This window comes from Crocodylus porosus, unplaced genomic scaffold (assembly GCF_001723895.1).
Source record: "Crocodylus porosus isolate Cpor-Errol unplaced genomic scaffold, CroPor_comp1, whole genome shotgun sequence".
Lineage (NCBI taxonomy): Eukaryota > Metazoa > Chordata > Crocodylia > Crocodylidae > Crocodylus > Crocodylus porosus.
This window is the reverse complement of record NW_017728886.1, coordinates 80,726,000-80,747,883: the sequence shown is the minus strand read 5'-3', so window position 1 is coordinate 80,747,883 and position 21,884 is coordinate 80,726,000. Positions and strand designations below refer to the sequence as shown.

The 21,884-nt window shown below is 43.8% G+C and overlaps 1 protein-coding gene across 1 annotated transcript in view; it reads left to right on the top strand.

Moving 5' to 3' along the window:
- The first annotated feature begins 1,100 nt into the window (after window positions 1-1,100).
- The window catches only part of LOC109311735 (transmembrane channel-like protein 2), a 59,281-nt gene continuing 38,497 nt past the window's right edge, over window positions 1,101-21,884 (top strand). The window contains exons 1-7 of the mRNA XM_019537541.1: window positions 1,101-2,629; window positions 5,594-5,900; window positions 7,581-7,736; window positions 10,101-10,191; window positions 13,918-13,999; window positions 14,141-14,247; window positions 20,728-20,826. Of these exons, the coding sequence (XP_019393086.1) occupies window positions 2,587-2,629; window positions 5,594-5,900; window positions 7,581-7,736; window positions 10,101-10,191; window positions 13,918-13,999; window positions 14,141-14,247; window positions 20,728-20,826 (885 nt within the window). The 5' untranslated portion in view covers window positions 1,101-2,586. The remainder of the gene's footprint in view (window positions 2,630-5,593; window positions 5,901-7,580; window positions 7,737-10,100; window positions 10,192-13,917; window positions 14,000-14,140; window positions 14,248-20,727; window positions 20,827-21,884) is intronic.

Genomic DNA, 21,884 nt, shown 5'->3' with positions numbered 1-21,884 from the left:
CCCTAGCAACCAGGGAAACCTAGAGCCAGGAAGGGGCGGAGCTTAGCCCTTCTTAAGCCCAGGCAGAAGGCCAGGAGGGCATTTCCCCTCTGGCGGCCTAGGGAGGGGGAACTCAGCCAGAACAAAGGGGAGAACTCTGATGGTCAGAACATCCCCTGGCTCCTGCTGGGGGTCGATGCACTCTCTCTTTGTCTCTCTGGTAGGGAGAGATTCGTATTTTGACCAGAATGGTCTAGCTTTTGTATTGTAGCCCGGGGGAGCTTTGCGTTTTGTGTTTTCTGTTTCACTGGAGGACCGGGTGAGGCTATAAGGGGTTGGCGAAGGCCTCATAGGAGCTCCACGATAGCGTGGGGTCTCCTGGCACCGAAGAGGGTGTAGCTTTGTTTGGGGGTGCATTGGCCCAGCCCGGAGCTAGGGGGGGCAGTGAAGAGCCCGACTAAAAGGGGCTAGCAAGGAGCCCCGGAGTTTGGGGGCAGTGAGGAGCCCCAGAGCCCCGGAGCCGGGGGCAGTGAGGAGCCCAGAGCCAAAGGAAGGGGGCCAGGGAGGAGCCCCAGAGTTCGGGGGCAGTGAGGGGCCCCAGAGTTGGCACGGGCAAGAAGTCCTGAAACGGGCAGTGCGGGACAGGCTAGAGGGTGCCAGTAGGGGCGCAGACTCTGATGGGCTAGAGGGCGCCGGCTAGGGTGCAGATGGAGGGATAAGCCAGACGGCATCCATGTGGCAGGGAGTAGGACAGACCTGAACAACACCAGATACATCTGCGAGGCTTGGGCTGCAGTATAAGGGGAGGTCAGGAGCCGCAGATAGTGCCTAAGGCACCGAGACCGAAAATAGGCAGCCTCCCATTTGATTAAGATCTTCCAATCAATCCAAATAACAACAAGGCATGGCAGAAGAGAAGGTGGGCGGTTGGCCCTTGATTGGTGTTGCGGGGCCACAAATAGACGGCCCCAGGGAGGCACAACTGTCACACTCTCCTTCCAGGAGAGCTTGCTTCTGTTACTTTTCTCTGGGATTCCATATTTCACAGCAGTCAATTGAGGCAAATACCTTTTATCCCAAAGGCACCTCCTCTGCTCAGGGGCATGGTAAAGGGAACTTTATCTTATTCCTCTACCACTATTCAAAGACTGCCTTTGCATATTTTTTTTTATCAAGTCAGTGTTACAGATCATCATGTTCAGAATTTCAGGAGACCAGCAGATCACAGGGATCTGGACAGTAGTTGACTTTCCTCCTTAAAAGCATTATGTTGTACAGCATGAGTGTTTGCAAGAGAAAGTACTGCCTGAGCAGACATGAATTTGTGCTGCGCAGCTGAAAGTACTAGCTCTGACTGTGCCCTGCAGCCTCTGAAGCTCTGCTCTTTGATTGCCCTTGAATGGATTAAAACTGAACACCTATTCAAAATGTTACCACTGGGGCATATTATGAAGCTTTTACTGAAATTTCCTCAAGTAAAATTTGCTGTCAATGGAAATTTTTCTCCAAGTTACATTTTCAGGCTACAATAATTAAATAGGCAGTACAATACTTCACAGTACTGAAGCATTGAGGGTCTCATGTTAATGAAATAACCTCCCAGCACCAACAGACAAAAATATATCCCAACTAAGTGGAGAGCAATGTGCTGACGGTCAGATAAGACTAAGGAATAAATTGTAGATGTCCTGTCACTCAGCCCTGTGCATCAACCATTAGTCCACACATCTTCTATAGAGAATGCACATGGAAAAGAGGCGAGACAAAGACATGTCAATGAGAGGCACTGCAATGAAGTCTGTAAGATAAGGGGTGAGGTCAAGTAAGGTTAGATAAAGGGGTGAGGATGAGTAAGGTTATATAAGGTATGTGGGTGGGGGGAACACCCCACTCCCAAAGCTTTAGGGTACATGCTTGTATCAGAAATGAATGTGACTTGTGTTTTCATTTCACTGAGTATCCACCATAGGGCTTTCCTTCATGTTTAAATTATGTGATGCAACATAATGCGAGCAGGTGCTTTCCACACTGAAAAATGATCAGAGCAGAAAGTGTTTGGACTCCCCGCACCGCCCCCAGCCCTTGAAGTTACCATGTAGCACGCAAACCAGCTCAAAGAGGATTCAGTGCAGTTCTGGCATTGTGTAATATTTTGTGCTTGGCTGTGTGGAAATAAATAAATGGGCACTGAAAAAGAGAGCAACCTCTATTTTACTGATGTGTACACAACAGTAGGACTTCGACATTTGTGACAAAAAAGGAATAATCATCATGCAAAAGAAAGGGAAATGCGCCTTAGAGGTCATCATGGAAAATGGTCAGTACAAACACAAAACCAAATATTTATTTTAAACAATGTGTGCATTACTTGATATTTTTCAAAATTGTATATTTGATATTTTTCTCATGTAGGGAACTTCTAGTAACTGGCTTCCAAAATTCAGAGAAATAGTAGGGACTTCTAGCTAGTTAAAATAATTTAATACATAATTAGAAAGGACATTTTCACTTGTCAGTCAGTAGTTAAGCGCTACAAGTGTAAAATATTGTATGTAAAAACCCCACTGACCAATTCAATTATTCATCATTCTTTGTCTTGCAGTTGGAATGGAGATTGATGGACAAGTGCAAAGTGACCCAGAAAGCGAAGGTAAAGGGGAGAAGAGTAGCTGTAGTATTATTTGGAAATACAGATGCAAGACTAAAACTTTGTCTGCTGAGATTCCCTTGGTGGGTTGTGATGTGTTGCACACCACCAGTGGTTCCGATGAGAAATTCAGAGCAAAGTAAAAAAAAACTAGAGGTATTGATCAGTACCTATAAAAGGAAAATTGACATCATCAGCTTTTTTTGGCCAGTGTAGCTGATAATGTCACCAATAAATCCCGTGTGCATGCATGTAGCCAAGAATGCAGCCCTGCATCATGGAGAGCAGCATCTAGCTGGTAAGTCTGTGGGGGGGAAGGGGTATGGTGGGGCAGATGGAGATTCCCATGATGAGGGAGAGGGTGAGACTGGGGCAGGCCTAGGCTCTGCCCAGCTGGGGTGGAGCAGGGTGCAGGACATTGCTGAAGACAGCTTGTTCAGGGGCTGTGGTGGGGTGGAGAAGGGGGGGCAGCTCCCCACTGCTGTGTGTAGCCCTGAGGAGGCATGGGGGGGACATGTGCTCCCCAGGTTTGTGTGTGGGCAGACTGCCCATTGCAGGTTCAGGGCCATGGGCTGCACTGGCCTCTTCCCGGCAGGGGGGGTAGGGCCAGGGCTATGCTCAGGGTGAGTGGGGGTTGGGGAGGCAGTGGCAGCACTGGGAGCAGGGGCTATAGTGTGGGCTATAGCCAACCCAGAATTTCCTGTAGCCCCCTCCATAGCTACCACTCCCAGCACCACCCCCACCCCCACCCCCCTGCCAGGAAGAGGCTGGTGCAGCCCCTGGCCCCAAGCCTGCAGAAGGCATCCTGCCCTTGCCCCATGCACAAATCCAGGAGGCACATGCCCCACATGCCTCCCCCGGGGGTGCATGTAGTGGCAGGTTCTGTACCCTCCCATGCCCCTTGGATGAGCCACCCATGGTTCTATTCCATGCCCTGCCCCATCTGGGCAGTGCCTGCCCCTGCCCCTTCCACTGCCCCAGCCTCATTCCCTTCCTCATTATGGGGGCCTCTATCTGGCTCCCCCCACATCCCCTCTCCCCCCACAGACTTATCTGCCATATGCTGCTCTCTAAGCTGCTGGGCTGCATATTGGCCAATATGGCTGGTTAATAATTGGCCATCGGTATCGGCCAAAATTTTTTTTATCGGTGCACCCCTAAAAAACACACTTTGCTTTATTAAAAATATTCCAGATATCCACCTACACAAAAAAACTGATTATTTTGAACTCTCTGCTAGTTTTGACCTTTTCTCCAGTTTTTCTCTTGTGCCACTGAATACAGGAGAATCAGTTATGTCCAGAGGTTTTAGGACTATTTTTTCCTCATTGACTTTTTTCCCTTTCACTTTTCCATCCACAAATCTATCTTCTACAAATTCCTCCAAATATTAATCCAAATAGAACTAAAGCTTCATCTTTGCTTTGATCACTCTGTAATTTTTCAATAGCTGGAAAAGTTATAAACAAATATTGATAGGGATCTACTTAAATAATGGAGCAACTAAACAGTTTTTGTGGGTTGATCATGATATAAATAGCAAATTCTGTGGATATTGCCTGGATGTGCTGATATATGATAGGCAACAAAGCAAATTATACGTAGAGTTGTACAAACTAAGTTTAGAAATTCAAATTTATGTTTAGATTAGTAAAAATCCATTAAGGTAGGCTCCTATGCACTGGCAGGGGAGAAGGGATGAAGGGGCAGCCACCATCTTGTGTGTAGCTGGATTCAGGTGGAGTAGCCTTCAGTGAGGTGAATGCTGCTCTTTGTGCCACCTTGCCAGCTGGCACCTCCTCTTCCCTCTCCCCCCTGCACCAACCTGCACTGGGGAGAGAACATTTTATTTTTATTAAGTTATTTTTTTAAGTTGATTTTGCTAACAATTCTATATTTCATGTTTTCCACAGAATCCATGGAATCGTGACTCGATTAGACCCTTAGTGATAATTAATGGCAGAAAGGGGGGATAGAAGAAAGGAAAACTAGTATCATTCAGAAAAAAAAAATTAATCATTGAAAAAAAAAGTTTACTTTCAAAGCTTGTTAAATGATGCAAAACAATTTTAAATTTCAAAGATTTATTTCAAAACTATATTCCATATATTGACAAGTTATAATATCCATCACAAGTAGCACTTATTGGTGGTCTTGCTGATAATGACAAGTAGATTGAGCAGAGAGAATATCTAGCTCTTCCTGCTTGGAAATGATTCCTCCAAGTAACAGTTACAATCAATTGAAGGGAAAGGATAAAAAAAGATTATGTCAGTGCTGCCTGAAGTGTCTCTGTCCTGTATAGAAATATAGGAACTTTTATCTCAGAGCATAGCCGTTAAGCAACTTTCATGCACACAATTTAACTTATAATTTTTATAAGAAGAAAAAATATAGTATTTCATTTACAGTATATTCTTTTTGCTTCCACAGTTCTATCACACTGAAAGCTCAAGAAAATGCTCATGCTTGCTCACTCAATAGCAGTATTTTAAAAAAAAAAAATTATTATAGAAATGATTGCTAGTTTTAGCTGTTGGGGTCACTTTCCATTCAGTGATGCCCAAATTTATGTCCCACTATTATTACTGCTAATGGAAACTGTGCGCTGAACCAAGTGCTGAAACTGATTCTCAGTATGAGCCAGATCCAAAGCCCATGAAAACAAATGGGCATCTTTTCATTTATTTCAGTGGGCTCTAGATCAGAAAGGGTGCATGCACTATTCACTATATGGCAGGCAAATCTTTACTATATTAACACCATGTGTTAAGTGTTTAGAAAAGAACTAGTTCCATGTGTGCTATCTCATAGCTCAGGAAAAGGCAGGGAGACTTCTTTCTCTCAAAAGGGCTTTCTTGCAACTGCTCACACACACACAAAGGTGGCTGACAACTTCCTGTTGATGTCATCATGTCAACCCTCAGGAAAGGAATTAAACCCTTACTACTCCACAATGTATTACAGAAGATGAGGAGGAAGAGGAGACAGTCCAAAGGCCCTGCTCAAGGGAAGCAATCAAGTCAAGCAGACAAGAGAAGAATCAGCAAAATAAGGAAGTAGATGAAAGTGAAGAGGAAGATGAGATTTTCCGGAGAAAAAGACTCACTAGAAAGAAAAATCGCCGAATAAAAAACAGTGGTAAGAAAAGTGAATCGGATAAAGCACCAAGTGGGAAGAGAGAGAGACACAGAAAAGCTGCTACCAAAGACCAAAAGGAGGCAGAAAATAAGGAAAAGCAAACAAACAAAAAGAAAAAAGGCAATGGAGAGAGGTATTTTAACAATGGCCAGTTATAAAGCCACATTGTAGAATTTCAATTTTATTCTATGCCAGCATATTTCTAATGGTGAACCTGTGTCATGTTGGTCAAGGTTGCTAAATAAGAGATGGCTGTAAATTATCAATTTTTAAAAAATGTAATCAGGGTTATTCTGGTTTAAATTCAATATGTAACAAAGCACATATTTCTAAGGGCTGCCTTGGGTCAACCAAGAGAACAACCTAGAAAGGATTTCTTAAGCTTTAAGATTGCTTCCCTTTTGCTTTTTCTTTGTTGCAGTCCTCTTATTTTCTCCCAGCCTTTTTTTTGCCTGACTCTTAGCAGTGTGCAAAACAGACCATATTCGATTTGGATTTGGATTTGGATTTGAATTCGGCCCAAATTGGGGACAGTTATTTGATTAGTTGATTCAGATCACTGTCCCGATTCAATATGGTCAAATCCAAATCTGGAGATTTGATGCTGATTTGGAGAATCGGTGATTCAGCCACGGACACAGCTTTAAATGTTTTTTCTACATACCTCGAGGGACCAGGCGTGGCTCATGAATGCTGCAATGGTGGGGCAGATGGAGTGTCCCACAGGAGTGCAGGGGGGCCCCTATGTGCTCAGCTGTGAAACCAGAAGTACTGCTAGTCCACTTCTGGGTCTGCCACCCTGCACCTCCCTCCAGCTCAGCAATTGGCCACCGGCAGACCCTGGGTGCCCCTCCAGACCCAGGAGGCACCAGACACCAAGCTGGGGAGAGGTTCAGGGGGGCCTGTCAGCATACTCCCTGGTGGACCTGGAAGTGGACCAGAAGTGCTTCTGGTCCTCTTCTGGGTCTGCTGCCAAGCATGCTGGGGACCCCCCATACTCCTGTGGGACACTCCATCCACCCCAGCATCGCAGCATTCACGAGCTACCTGGCACCTTGAGGCATCTAGAAAAAACATTTAAAACTGTCTATGTCCAAATCATCAAATCTTTCTGAATCTCTTGGAATCGATTTGGAGGGTTCTGATTCGATTTGGAGACATTAAAGGGTCTCCTGATTCAATTTGGTTTTGGAGATTCGGCTCGGTTCGGCCAAATCAAATCAGGCCAAATCTCTGCTGAATTGAATCAGTGACCGAAGCTTCGCACAGCCCTATTATCAGATACCCCACAGCAATCACAGGCAGGTAGCTGTCATAAAAAGGTTGAGTCATTTTACAAGAAGAAGAACAGGAAAAGTGGTGATGGACTAAGTTGTTGTTACTTGGATTCCCAAGCAAAGTATTCTTTGCCTTTGACAATGGTTCATTTTAGCTCAGGTGGTGTCAGCTCATGGAAATCCAGTACTACCTAGGTTAGGTGGTGGTAGACAATTCATACAGGTTCTGATTTTAAAACTTTCATGTATCGTAGTTTTTACTTAGGTAATAACAGAACTGAAAATAAACATTTTTCAGTATAAGGTGACCCCTAAACATGTTCAAACATAGAAAATCTGGCATCTTTATTAAGTACATAATGGTTATTTTCTTGTACACTCTAAATGGCAACTTTCTGATTTAGTGCTTTGGAAATGGCTTCAGGATTCCTCAAGTATTGCAGAGGCTCTGTTTCCCCCCACCCCATTTTTATTTTATTATTTTAATTTTTTTCCCCTTGCTTCTACTTCATAACTTCACTCTCTTTCTCCCCTAGCTCTTCTTCCCCATCTGCTTCCAACTCATCTGATGAAGAATCTTTGTCAGAGGAAGAACTAGAAAGGCTCAAGGAGCAGGTAGAGGAAAAGAAAAAGCTGATATCCACCATGAGGAACAAACCTTGGCGTATGGCAAAGAAGTTAACAGTGCTCAGGTAGCCTAATGCATTCCTAACTCTTCAGTTTCTATGGTGGGAAGCACTGAAACTAGAGTGTGAATTTAATAGTCATGGAGTGTACACTGCAATTCAGATTAATTACATCTTGATGCTCCTGTTGCCATCTCAAAACCCCAGTCTTGGAAAAAGCAACCAGTGGAATGAGGCCAGTGTGCTGTGGTCTACATGATAGGGGTTCAGAGGTAGGATTTTGTTGTCAGTGTCTGTAACCAGAGAACAGATGCTGGACAAAATCTGTTTGCCTGATTCCCAGGCTGGGATCATTTTACCGTTTTATTTAAAGCCTGCTGAACAACTGACTCCAGGACTCCTTGTTAAAGCAAACTGAGCCCTTCTCTGCTTATTTATGCCTAGTGAGATACAGAAATCAAGCAGCTAGTCTCTGGGTTACTTTGCACTGCCAGAAGCTTTACGGCTTGTTAGAGTATTCAGGAAAAGACAGTATTACTTACAGATGTGTAGAGCACACAACAGTATTACCTATCTTGCTAAAGGTGCAGTACTGTATGTAGAAGTAATACAGATATTTACAGTGGAGGACATAGCTGGCTGTTCGGGGGAAACAGATGAAGGAACACTGAGGGGAGGAACCAAAAATCCACATGTCAGTAAAAGAATGGCTCTTCTCTCCAGTAATTATCTTATCCAATAGTGGGCTGAGAGAGAATAATTCAAAACACAGTGTTGAGGATGATAGTGAGGGATTTGAAAGCTAGTATCAAGGAGAGGAAATTTCAATCCTAAAATAAGCTTGAATCTACCTATAGGAGTAGGTTCAGTGCACTGCATTTGCCTATAGGTGATTTATTTGTTTAGCCACAATGGGCAACGGCTTGTCTGAGTCTTCCTTTTACTGTGAGTAGCCCAGCTGACCTGCATGCACCTCCCAATGTGCAGTTCAAGTCCTTTGCTGCCATTAATCTGTATGGGGAAAAGGAGGTAGGAGGCAGAATAAAGTTCATGTACCACAAAAATGGAATTCAGTGTCATCTGTCAAGTGCTTGGAGACTCAGAATGAAAGATGCTACTAAAAGGGGCAAAAGATTATTATTACTAGAATATCTTCCTGCTGATGCAGTCTTAGCAGCTGATGCCATGATCAACTACATTTCCCTCTCCTTTATTCTTTTCTCTTGACAGTGGAGGGGAGCAAGCTTATTCAACTCAAACAACACTGCCACAACACCTTGGCTGCATTAGGAGCATGGGCTAGAGTTCATAACACTAATACTTTTTATTTCTTTCCAAGGATCTCAATCTACTTTATAAGTATGAAGCAATTTATCTTTATAAACATATCTGTAGGATGGATATGTATTAGCCCTATTTCACAGATGATAAAACTGGACCACAAAGATTAAAGCCATTAGTTTCAAACATCAGTGCCTATGCACTGATTTGGGGACCTATCTGTAAGCATCCTATTGTGAAACTGTGCTCCGAGGCATCTTGTCCAAGGTCACATTATAAGTGAGTGTATTAACCATAATATGATTTTTAGGCCCCCTCTACACATGCAGGTAAAGGCACACTAGGCATGGTACACCCCTGTGGGTGGGAGGTCTGTCAGTTGAAGGTGCTCTCAGCCACAAGGGAAATCCTACTACACGTGCAAATTAAAGCTCAATAACAACCAGCTATAAAAGACAGTACAAATTTTCAAGATTTAACTATAGCTGGTTGGAAGTTTTTATCATGTGATAGCTACTTCACATGTGTAGCTGGTCTTAAGGCAATTACACAATTATCCAATTAATTGTGTGATACCTGTGATGTGTAAAGAGAATACCTATGATGTGTAGGGGCATGGGAATGGAAGGGTTCCTTTCACAGGCAACAGTCATATATTCTTGTTCTTAAAGTTATCAAGATCAATCCTAAAACTACTTTGTTTGCTCCAAATACTCCTACTCAAAGCCTGTTGAAAAAAGCTTCTTTTAATTTCCAGTTTAAATTTATTCTTAGCCAATTTATTCCTAAGTATTCTTTTCTTTAGCCAAAATAGCTCTTCTCCTATCCTAGTATTTACCTAACTAATGTGTTTATACAAAGAAATTATATTCCATCTCAGCCTTTATTTTGCTAGCAAGTTTCCCTTTCTTCTTGATGCATGTGTTATTAATGAGCTGTAGAATAGGGAAGATCATGGTTTCTACTACTGAGTCACAAAGATGACCCTGAATATTAATACTATCAGAAATGCAGGTGACTTCTGAGCTTTTATTTTATGTAGGTCTAAAATCAGGGAGGAAGTATTTGGTGAGATGTTCTTCCCCATTGCAAACAGCATAAATTCACAGAAGTTGAAAGCTATTGTAAAATATTCTCTTTTTAAATTAGGGAGGCACAAGCTTTTGTAGAGAAGTTTGAAGGAGCCTTGGGAAAAGGAAAGGGCAAAAAATTCTACGCATATAAAGTGATGATGGCAAAGGTAAGAGCTGCAGTAATGGCAAAGAGAAGCCTGAATGCTCAGTCATTAATGCAGCATATTTGTGCTCTAAGCAGTAGGCCTGTGCGAATTGGGAAGTATTTGATTTGGATTCAGATTCGGCCAATTTGGAGGACAGTGATTTGATTTGGAGATTCGGATCACTGTCCCAAATCAATTAGGCTGAATCGGCTTCGGAAGATTCAATGCTGATTCGGAGAGATTTGGCCATAGAATATAATGGGGAATCACTGAAATACCTATAACTTTGTCATTTTTTGGGCAGATTTGGATGAAAACAGCAGGGATGGTAGTCCCTTCTGAGGCCATGAGGCCTGCCAAGTTTCAATGAAATAGGTGCAGTGGTTTATGGGAAACTGCACCTCAAGGTGCTAACAAGCAAAACTCGTGACATGTGTGACTGTATGTGTGTGTTAAGGCACAGCGGCATGAAAACTGCAGGGATGGCAGCCCTTGTTCTCACTCTCACAACTCCACTGCAACCAGTAAGCCCCAGGCATCTCAAAGATCTTACTGCTCTGGGCTTTCCCCAGCCAGGACTGTGCGGTGGCTGGAGGTTATCAGGTGCCTCCTGCTTCCACCTGTCTTTCACCAGGGAGGTTTACAGTCCTGGAATTTCATTGGGCTGCCACACCACCAGCAGTCCCACCCAGGACTACCCACCCTGGCAGCATGCAGTTTTAGGTCAAGACCAGGATGATGTGGGGCCTCCATTCCATATAGTCCCAGCCTTTATACCTCCAAGTTCTTCCTGGTATGGGAGCCCAGCAGGGAGATGTTCTTTCCCTGCTGGCTGGTGAGAAACTAAACTGCTGCCTCCAGCTCTGAGAGGGGGGCATCACATAGCTGCCCTGTCCTGCCACATACATCACCCATTGTGCGGCCATGAGGGAGGCCTGCCAGGTTTCAGGAAGAGTGGTGCAGGGATTTCTGTGAAACTGCACCTCAAACAGCTAAAAGCAAAACTTGTGTCACTTGTGTATGTTAAGGGGTGTAGGTTGTATCCATGTTGATCTAAGGACCCCAGGTAAGGTTCTTGGGGTCAATCTGATATCTTTTATTAGACCAACTGAATAGTTGGAGAAATTCTTCTTTGCAAGCTTTTGGGTTTAAAAACCCTTCATCAGGCTGAAAAAGCATCAGTTGTTGTATATGTGCTCTTCCTGGATGAAAGGAACAGTAAAGAAACCAGATGCTGGCATGCAATGCAGGCAAGAAAGACAGTCATTGAAAATAGAAATGGAGGTATCAGGGGGTGAGAGACAGACTGGGGTAGGGGGGAACAGGGATGTAGCAGGTAAAAGTGGAGAGGTACCTGGGGAGTCGGATGTCCAGCAGGTTGTAGTGTGTCAGAATTCCAATGTCTGTATTGAGTTCATGAGTTTCTGTACCTAGGAAGTTGATGAAGTGCAGTCCATAGGCCTGTCTGAAAAGTGGTTTGTAAATTCTAGATGCTAAATACTTCCTCAGCCTGATGAAAGGTTTTAAACCTGAAAGCCCACATCTTGCAGATGGCATCTCAGGTGGCTAAGCTCAGCTCACTTCACTCACAACTCCACTGCAACCAGCAATCCTCAGGCCTCTCAAAGTTCTTAGGGGTCTGGGCTTTCTCCAGCCAGGACTCTGCATATGTGTAGTGGCTGGAGGGTATAAGACATCTCCTACCCACTTTTCACCAGGGAGGTCCTCAGTCCTGGCATTTGTTGGGGCTGCCACATTGCCAGAGCAAGCATCTCCCCAATGCTCTGGGTGACCCTGCTCACCTTTGCAACGTGACCCGTTTTGTCTGCGGCTTTCCCCGACTGCCCCAGGGTGGCCTGTCTCTGCTTTGTAGGGATGGGGGGGGCTTTGGAGTGAGAGGGGGACTTCCCTTTGAGCATGCTCCCACTGATGCCAGGCTGAGGAGGAACAAGGGCAATGGGATGCTGCCTCCTGAGATACAGCAGCATCTCTGTGATGGTTAAGTGTTTTACCTCCTGACCCCAGCTGATCTACCTTTGGCAGTGCTGACAGATAGCATACTTAGGATCATCTGCCACCTCAAAATGATTCCACAGTACATTACCTTCCAGCTTCTGGATTGAGTGTGGGGACCTTTCCTCAACCCCCTCCTCAGCAGGCTGAGGCACAACAACAGGAGGAGCTGACTCAACTGAGCCACTTGCTTCCTCCACCTCCACCGAGGTGCTTTCCAGATATGGAGACCTGGCTCTAGTGGAACTTTGAGAGGTGTGGAGCACACAATCATATTCTGCCTCATTCCTCAGAATTTCTTTTGCTAGGATGCTCAGGTCCCTGGCTTCCAGATCCAGCTCCTCCTCTGGCACTGGGAGGCTTATGCTGGGAGATGAAATTGGGGTGGAGGAGATGGTCATGCTGGTGCTGGCGGCTATTTCGGATGTTAGGGGAGGTGGTGCGGGTGCAGGGACAGGTACTGCTCCCACTGGCAGCAGAAGACTTATGGCTGCCAGGAAAGCGGATGTGTCTATTTGGGGCAGGGAGAACTTGAAGCTGTAGCTCTCCCCCTACCACCTCTATCCCCTCTCCCTCCCCTGCCAGAAGACCTTGCACCTGCCTTTTCAGCATGCTTCATATTAATCTTTCCTGTGCTGGAGAATGTGTTGTGCAGCTGTAATATCTCTTCTTCTCTCTGTGTGTAACTAACAATATTTCTTCTTCTCAGATTACTGTGTGTGTCCAATATCTCTTCTTCTCTGTTTACTGTAAGTGTGTGTAATTAATAATATTAATATCTCTTCTTCTCTGTGTGTGTGTGTGTGTAATGTCTGTGTTTTCCTACACAGTGATGGATCACACTGCCAGAGAAAACACCGCTTTCTTTTAAAGTGTGTGTGTAGGGGGGAAATAACAAGATCAAATGAGAGGTTTTGTGGGGAAGAATAAGTTGAAAGAAATGGATTGGATAGGAATAAGTAGAGGGATTCTAGGCAAGGGTAATTAGTAAGCTGTACCTAGTCCAAGAAGACAGACTAACAGGAGACCAATTAGGAAGCCCAGCCAGTCCAGTAGTAACTTTCAGACACTGTCCCTCAGGCAGAAACAGTTCACAAAAGAAATAGAAAGGCTGCAGACAGAGGCTTACATGCTGTTTCTATGTCCCTTCCCAGAGCACTGTGATTGGAAGGGGACTCAGGGAAAGATCACAGTCACTGGCCAGCTACAGATCCCCCCTGTTCCCCCTCCCTCTTCTCAGTTTCTGTTCCCCTGAAAGACTGTCTTCTGAATCTCAGAATCTCCAAATCTTTTTCCAAATCGATTTGGAGGGGTTTTTTTGTGTCTCGATTCAATTCAGATTCAGTGATTTGGCCTCTGAATTGAGCCAAATCTTCTCCAAATTGAATCAGTGATGGAAGTTTCGCACACCCCTACTAAGCAGTTAACAAGTATTTGGTAAAAGAGACAATTAAAGAAATAAAGTCAGTGCTTCTGCACCCAGTGAACCCATTAAAGACTATGTGTGGTTCACCCCCTTCTCACCACCCCCGTCACCTCCCAAAAAGTAGCTATGACTGGCAATTCCATGCTTGCTGTTTCTGATTTGCCTTGGGAATCCAGCCCCATTTCTGCATTGCTGATTCTTTGCAACTTCACCAAGAACTAAAAAACTCCCTAGACAAACAAGCCCCACAGTCATCTTCAACAGCATCTTAGCTGGTCTCTAATTTGCAATGCTTTTTTTGGTTTCAGAAATGGGTGAAATTTAAAAGAGATTTTGACAATTTTAAAACTCAGTGTATACCCTGGGAAATGAAGATAAAAGAGGTGGAAAGTAAGTGAAATTTGCTCTTAAGCTGTGAGGCATTATAAAAAACATTTTGTTGCTCTGTTCTGTATGTATTAAAGTAAATTCTTATAAATGAGAATGTTACATCACCACAGTTCTAATCATTACCTTTCTTCTTGTTTTAAGGTCACTTTGGCTCTTCAGTAGCATCTTACTTCATATTTCTGCGATGGATGTATGGGGTAAATCTGGTTCTTTTTGGTTTAATATTTGGACTAGTTATAATTCCAGAGGTAAGAATTAAAGACTCATAGTAGAGGTGATATCTTTTATTAGACCAACTAGATTTTTAGGAAAAAAAATGCAAGACTTTGGGCAAAAACACCCTTCATCAGGAATTGGAGAAAAGCTTGTAAAAGTTCTCTTGGGTAGAAATGAAAGTTCATATTTTATAGGATTTCACAGAGGAGTCAATAGATGGAATACTTCTCTGGGCAGGCATTTCTTACCTGGTAAGGTGACTCTGAGCTCTGTTGTGAGGCTCTGTGATGATGCAAATTACCTTGAACAAAGGCAGAAGCAGTATCTCAGGTTTCAGGTGGTCAAAGATGCTTCTTCCTTGTGAAATTATGAAGATTTCATTAAAAAAATGGCTAAAATGTGATATCTTCCATGTGTCAGGTATCCAGGTTGTAGCCGTATAGTCTAGAGGAAAAAAACAGGTAAGAATTCACACCCAATTTGTGTACTCAGGTCATAGCACATAGCATTGAGGGCACAGTTAATGTCAAAATGAGATTAACAGCACACATTGGTGTTTTACATTATTGGGCTTTCAAGTAATAGAGTATATTTTATAAAAATCATTAAATGTGGATTTAATTAAAAAGTATAAAAAAAAACAACCTTGGGCCATGCCCCCAAATGGAAAAGTTTTGACTTATAACTTATAACATTGCATATAGAATACCATCTGATCTAACATGTTCTCATTTCCAGGGACCTTATTTAGGGCAGGGGTGGACAATTATTTTGGCTGGAGGGCTGCTTTACAAAATTTGGTGAGCAGTCGAGGTCCGTAAGAGTAGCTCTGCTCCTTGGCAGTTGCCCTGCCCCCTGTTCTTCATCTTGGGACCAGAAGTCCCATCCCTAACCCATGACCTTTGCCATTGGAAGTCCCTCCTCTTGCCCCCCAGATATACTTCTTTGCATGGAAGGTTGCCATCTTAGAGCCAGAAAAAAACAAATCATACACTAAAAGTCAAACACCTATTATAACATATTTTAATTTTATTACAAAAAAATTTTTTGTTATGATTTGTCTTTGTGTACTGTAGATAGAGGTGATTGCATAATAACTCAAAATAAATTTTTGGTCTTTTATTGTGTGTATGGTGGGGGTGTATGGTGGGGTATGTGTATGGTGGAGGGTTTGTGTGTGTGAGGGGGCACGGGGGAGTTTGTGAGGGGGTGTGGCTATGTGTGGGGGCATAGGGTATGTTGGGGGATTGCGTGGCATTTCTGGTGTGTGGGTGTTTGGCTTTAGAACACACTGGTCTCTGGGCAGTCAACACAGGCAACACTGCAGGATGAGTGGTGTTTGTGGGGACTAAGGGAGGGTGGGAGGGGTTTGGGACCCCCCCCCCCACACTCACCCCATGGTGCAGCAGTAGGCAGGGGCACTGGTGCCTGGCTCTGGCCAGCACTGCATATCTCATTGAGGAGCGCAGTCCCTGCTGGGCAGTCTCTATCATTGGTACTTCCCAGCACTCAGGTGGCAGGGTAGGGAAGCCCCAGGCACTGGACCTGGCTGCCTTCCCGACCGCAGCCAGCTCCCATACCTGGAGCTTCCTTCCTGTGCCATACCAGTGCGGGGAACTCTGGCTGTACAAACTTCCTGGCAGGGGCTGCACTCCTCACCACAATGTGCAGTGGTGCTCCCCCCCCCTTCCTCCCCCCCACCCCTGAGTGCTGGGAAGCACCAGTGATAGAGACTTCCCAGCGGGGACTGTACTCTTCAATGAGATGTGCAGTGCACTGGCCAGAGCCAGGCAACAAGCGCCCCTGCCTGCTGCTGCATCATGGGGAGAGTGTGGGGGGGAGTCCCCACCCTCCTTCACATCCCAGAAAAGCCCCCCTTACACACCCCTCCTTCCTACCCCACAGCGTTGCCTGTGTTGACTGCAGGAGAGACCAGTGTGTTACAAAGCCAAACCTTCCACCCTCCCTCACACCCACATGCTACCCAGCTGAGCTCCACGCTGCCACTGCCCCCCTGGGCATGGGCTCCACACTGCAGCCAGCCCTAGCCCCAAGCTCTGTGCTCCCATCCAGCTGTAGCCCTGCCCCCATCCCTGCTTCCCTATCTGCTGCCTGGAGGGAGAGAGATGCCTGGGAAACCAGCAGCAGCAGCCCTTCCCAGTGCTACTAGGACCAGGTCCTTCCACCCACGAGGTTGGGAGCAAGGCATAGTAGGGTATGTTGGGGGCAGGTATAGGTGCCTTACTCCCACCCTTGTGGGCAGAAGGGCTGGGCAGGCACAATTCATTGATGGGCATCACGGGCCAAATGAAAGTGCCTCCCTGATTTAGGGTGTCATTATCTCCAGTGATGCCATCATCTGAATATCAGTCAATTTTTATTCCTCATTTTGACATTTACAATGAGCAGAATTCAGTTATGCAGGTACATGACACTAGACTGTCTTACTGATATATTTGGTGGGTATTGTTACTACTTAAAGGCTTAATCATTCTTGGTTTGTTCTACTCTCTTGCTGGAGGGGAGAAAGGAACCAGTAGGAACCTTCAAAGCTTTTTGCTCTGTCCTACTGCTGTCATGTGTGTGCAGCAAGTGGAACAAATAGGCAGGAGTGGTCCCGGTCTTGGCAGGGAAGCAGTATAAACAACACCTAAGTGACTTAAAAGTCTCGCTGCACTGATGTTAGTGCACCTAACTTACTTGAATTGCTTTTGAAAATGCTATGAGGAGGCAATTAAATGCAGATTTAGAACTCAACTTCAGGCTGGAATTTTTAAAGTTTTGGCCAGAATGAAAAATAGAACCATCAAATCTTATAAGCTTGGAGTATCCATATGGTCCAGAAGAAAACAACATGCTTGGTCGCAATATACAGATATTGTCCAAATGATATTGCTTATAGATATTTTAACATCTGAAATTCTTGGGAAAAACCAAAGGAAAAATACTACATCATAATATTGCATGGTTGCCTGGAGGAAAGGATGTTCCTCTGTATGCATAATGATTGTCCTTTGCATACTAATCTCTTAAGATATGTAAATAGAGCTTGTCAATAAGGATTTAATTAAAAATAATTTTAAATCTAAATGCAGCCCTTAAAATACACACACTATTTATTTATGACTGTGTTATGGTGGCTTTAAATATATTCTATAAGCTATTTATGAGGTGTTTAGACATTGCTGCACATTATCCACAACTTACCTATAAATATGCTATTAAGTCTTTATGACTCACTCCCAGGCAACTATTTTTGGCATATAGTGGTCTTGCTCTGAAGCTATTTCTGCCCTATCTTACTGTGGGATACAACTGCATTATGAAAAATATTGTTCTTCACACTACTTTGCTGATGCCACCTTTCACTGTTCTCCCTTTGTCCCTTGCCATTTAATGATTGTTTTCCCAAAAATGATTGATTTCATTACTCCAGAACTGTATAATATTTTCAGGTAGCCCTCTGACATACAAAGGAAAAAATATTCAAAGAGGATCAGCATACACATCAATGGGATATATCTGCAGTGCTCAGCAGCTGATTTAACTCTGCTCCTATTGATGCTGTTGGCAATTCTTTGGACATCTCACTCTATTAACTACTGATATCCTTTTCAATCCCAGGCCCTTGAGATACCCAGCTTCCTCCCCCACTGACAATTCATTTGTATGCTATTTCACTATGGCTTCCGCAGAACCATTTTTGCCTAGATGAGGCCTGATGCTAAACAAAGAATTTCAATGGAGCATCAAGATCAAAAACCTATCTTAAATGTAAAAATTTCTACCATCTCCCAACTGCTGCTTGTGTGTAAGTTCACCACCATGCCCTAGAAAACACTTCTGAGGCACCAGTGACTTAAATCTAACAGTTTCCTATATTTAGAAGGCTGAAGAAAAGCACAGTGAAAAACAACCTTGCAGGTACCCAGATCAGATTTTGATAGGCACAACTGTTCTACAGTTCAACTATTCAAGAAACATCAGTCTGGCAAGCAGTGGCTCCTATTGAATTTGTATACTTGAGGTTACATAGGAAGAATTTCACAGTAATACAATGGTCACTGTATTATTAAGGGAAGGAGGGGAAAAGACAGTAAGATGGTCAAATTCTAAACCCACTCCATTAAGGTGACTGCAGTTTTTTTGGGTTTATACCAGTGTAGCCAGGGCTAGGACTTGTCCCAGAGAGGCCATGAATCACTTCCCTATTAAATTTTATCTGAACCAGGGCAGCAGAAAGGCTATGATGGGCTCTGAGCTAATAAGGGCCTTCATTACATTGCAATTAATTTAGTTATATAGAGAGTAGAGGACCAAAACTTAACCTGTGGTTCAGGATGCCCAAAAGATAAACATTGCCATTGCTCCCAGTGAACTCCTTCCTGAATTTCTTCCTGGAAAATCAAACTCACTTGCCCAAATCCAGAAACCCACCTCTTAGGCTTCTTCCAAACTTTGACCTTTTAATTTAGTTTCACTGTTTCCATCACATCCCCCATTAAGGCTGTGCAAAGCTTTGGTTGCTGATTCAATTCGGCAGAGATTTGACCCTATTCAGCGGCTGAATTTCCAAATCTGAACTGAATCAGGAGACCCTTTAATCTCTCTGAATTGAATCAGATCCCTCCAAATTGATTCAGAGAGATTCGGAAAGATTCAAGTATTCAGACATAGGCACAGCTTTAAGAGATTTTTCTACATACCTCAAGGTACCAGGCAACTTGTGAATGTGGGATGGTGGGCCAGATGGAGCGTGGGGGGTCCCCAGTGCACTTAGCAGCAGACCCGGAAGTGGACCAGAAGCACTTCCAGTCCACTTCTGGGTCCGCTGGGGACTGCCCCCCGTGCCCCCCCCTCCCGGCTTGGCAACTGGTACATCCTGGGTCGGGGGGGGGCACCCAGGGTACTCCCTTGGCTGATTTCTGAGCTAGGAGGGTGCACCCTCCCCATATGCTCCCCGGTGGACTTGGAAGTGGACCGGAAATACTTCTGGTCTACTTCTGGGTTCACCACTGAGCATGCAGGACCCCTCTCCCCATGCTCCTGTGGGACACTCCGTTCTCCCCACCATCACAGCATTCACAAGCTGCACCTGGTACCTCAAGGTATGTAGAAAAGCCATTTAAAGCTGTGTCTATGTCCAAATCAGCATTGACTCTTCAGATTTGGATTCAGCTGAATCAAATCAGGGACAGTGATCTGAATCAACTAATCGAATCACTGTTCCTGATTCAAGCCAAATCCAAATTGAATAGGGCCCATTTCACACACCTCTATCCCCCATCACATTTTATGGCAATAGTTCTCAGCCTTTTTAGACTCAGTACACCTCACATTAGGCTTAAAGCACCACTCAGAAAATGCCATCTCTTATTAGTCATTCCTTTTTTGACTACAGAAAAGTAATACAGAAATTCTTCTGTTGCAAAAAACTAAAAAAGATTACAACAAGTCAAAACATTTTTTACGTGAATTCCTATTTGAAATATCTGGATTTAACTTGTGAATCATGTAGGTGTTTGCCTACATAACAGTGCTAACACTGTATAGCACCCTTGAAAGAATCTCAAGACAGACCAGGGTACCGCAGCACCCTGTTTGAGAATTGCTGTTGTATGGGCTTCAAAAGATATGGAATATGTGAACAAAGTGAAAGGGGTAGTGGCCATTTATAAATGGTATGAGTTACTTCTCTCACCAGTTTTGTTTTGCTGTAGTTCAACTGAATATAAAGGGATAAGGTTAGGGATAAAAGTGAGGCTTTGGGAGAAAAGCAGCAGTTAACTGGCTAGGAAGTCAGGAGCAAAAACCTAAATAGACATCAGTGGGGTTATGTCTGTGAGTGTTTCACATTACCTTAACACATTTTTTTCACCTGTGTTATTCACAGTTGATTCCAAATTGTCACAAGACCTACCAATATAAGCATTGGGAAAATTTCATTCCATTACAAAGAGAGCATCCTGTTGGTTTTAATACATTTTTCAAAATATGGTGGTGGTTATTCTAAAAGCTCCCATGGTTTCAGTACAACTCTTTGCTAGTCACTGTGACAATGCATCAGGAAAAAAGCAAAAATCAACCTGTCTCTCTAAATCAGAACTTATTTTCTCAAATCACACAGGCAACTCTTAACTTCAAAAGCCATCTCTCATACACACATCATTAACTCTGGTAAGCAATTTACTGAATTGGGGCTACAAGGCCAATGGTCCAGTGCTATAGGAATATGTTGGGTGGTATTGCACTTTCAGCTGTCTGGAGCAGCACTGGAAATTTATGGTGATCATAAACTAAGTGAGCTCACTGAGACTGAATTAAGTACTTACAAGCAGAGTTCTCCATACAATTTTAAGGTCCTATTTGTGAATTTGGTTCACATTATAAACAGACTTCCATCATCCCTTTCTTTTGACCTGTTCCAACAAGGAAAATATATAATTAAGGGAAAATGAAGGGAGATGTACAGTATTGTAGACTATAAATATGTCTCCATTAACTTAAATCAGGTCTTGATGGGAATGCCTTATGGAAGTATGCCGAGAAAAACTGTACCCAGAGCTGAACAAGCAACAGCCATGGATTTTTCTGTCCTTTGGGATTTTGAGGTAAGAACTAAATATTCATTTACCAGAGTAAGCAGGCCCCAAAACATTTTGGAGTGAAATTTATTCTGCATTTGCACTCATTTAAATATTAATTTGGTAAACATTCACTTGCAATATATTTGTAGCACATATCTTGGGTACATATGCAATTGCTGGTTCTGCCTGAAAGGAATAGATACATTTTACGGAAAGTGAATATATAACTAGAGAATCTGCTTGAAAATGTGTCTTCTCAAATTGTAGAAATGGTTTTGTTTTGTGGCATTGTGGTCAGTAGTGGTGCAAGAAGCCTGGTCCTTCAGGTTTCAGAATAGGTTACACAAGTAATTATAGTACTTTAAACTTACAATTTAGCTAGGAAGACCTCCTGAGGTCCCTTCCATCCCTGCTTCTCCATAATATCACAGTCAGATACCTATTTTTCGTACCCAAAGGTGTTTGTACACACTTTTTGCTGTTTCTTGAACTGCAGTGATATGACTGTTTGCATGAGCCGGTTTTCTGGACACTTTAAAAGTCTTTCTGGTGAATTAAACTAAAACTCCTTGGCCATAGTTTAGTTTGGCTCACTGCAAAGTAAAGTGCTGCTTCCATGGATTCATTACCTACGAACACAGATGTACTCAGACGTATAATGAGCTGCTTTATCCACCACATGGCACTGCAACTTTTTGTAATTCACTGCTTCAAACTGCTTCCACTTTTGAATTGCTGCCACTTTTTTTTTCTTGTGCTGTGTGCCAGCTCCCTGCTCCCACAGCTATGTGGCAGGGCACTGGGTGGGGAGCCCTGAACCGGGGGGAGGGGAACAGTGCAGGACCGTCCCACTCTCCTGCAGGGCAAGCTGGGGACCAGGCTTCATTCATTCAAAAATCTAGTACGTGCAAACACTCATTCAACACTCCAAAATAAACAAGTTTAAATTTTATAAACCTATTTAATTTCATAGATTTCATAGACATTAGGGCTGGAGTGGACCTCGGGAGATCATCGAGTCCAGCCCCCTGCCCAAAGGGCAGGAAGTCAGCTGGGGTCATAGGATCCCAGCAAGATAAGCA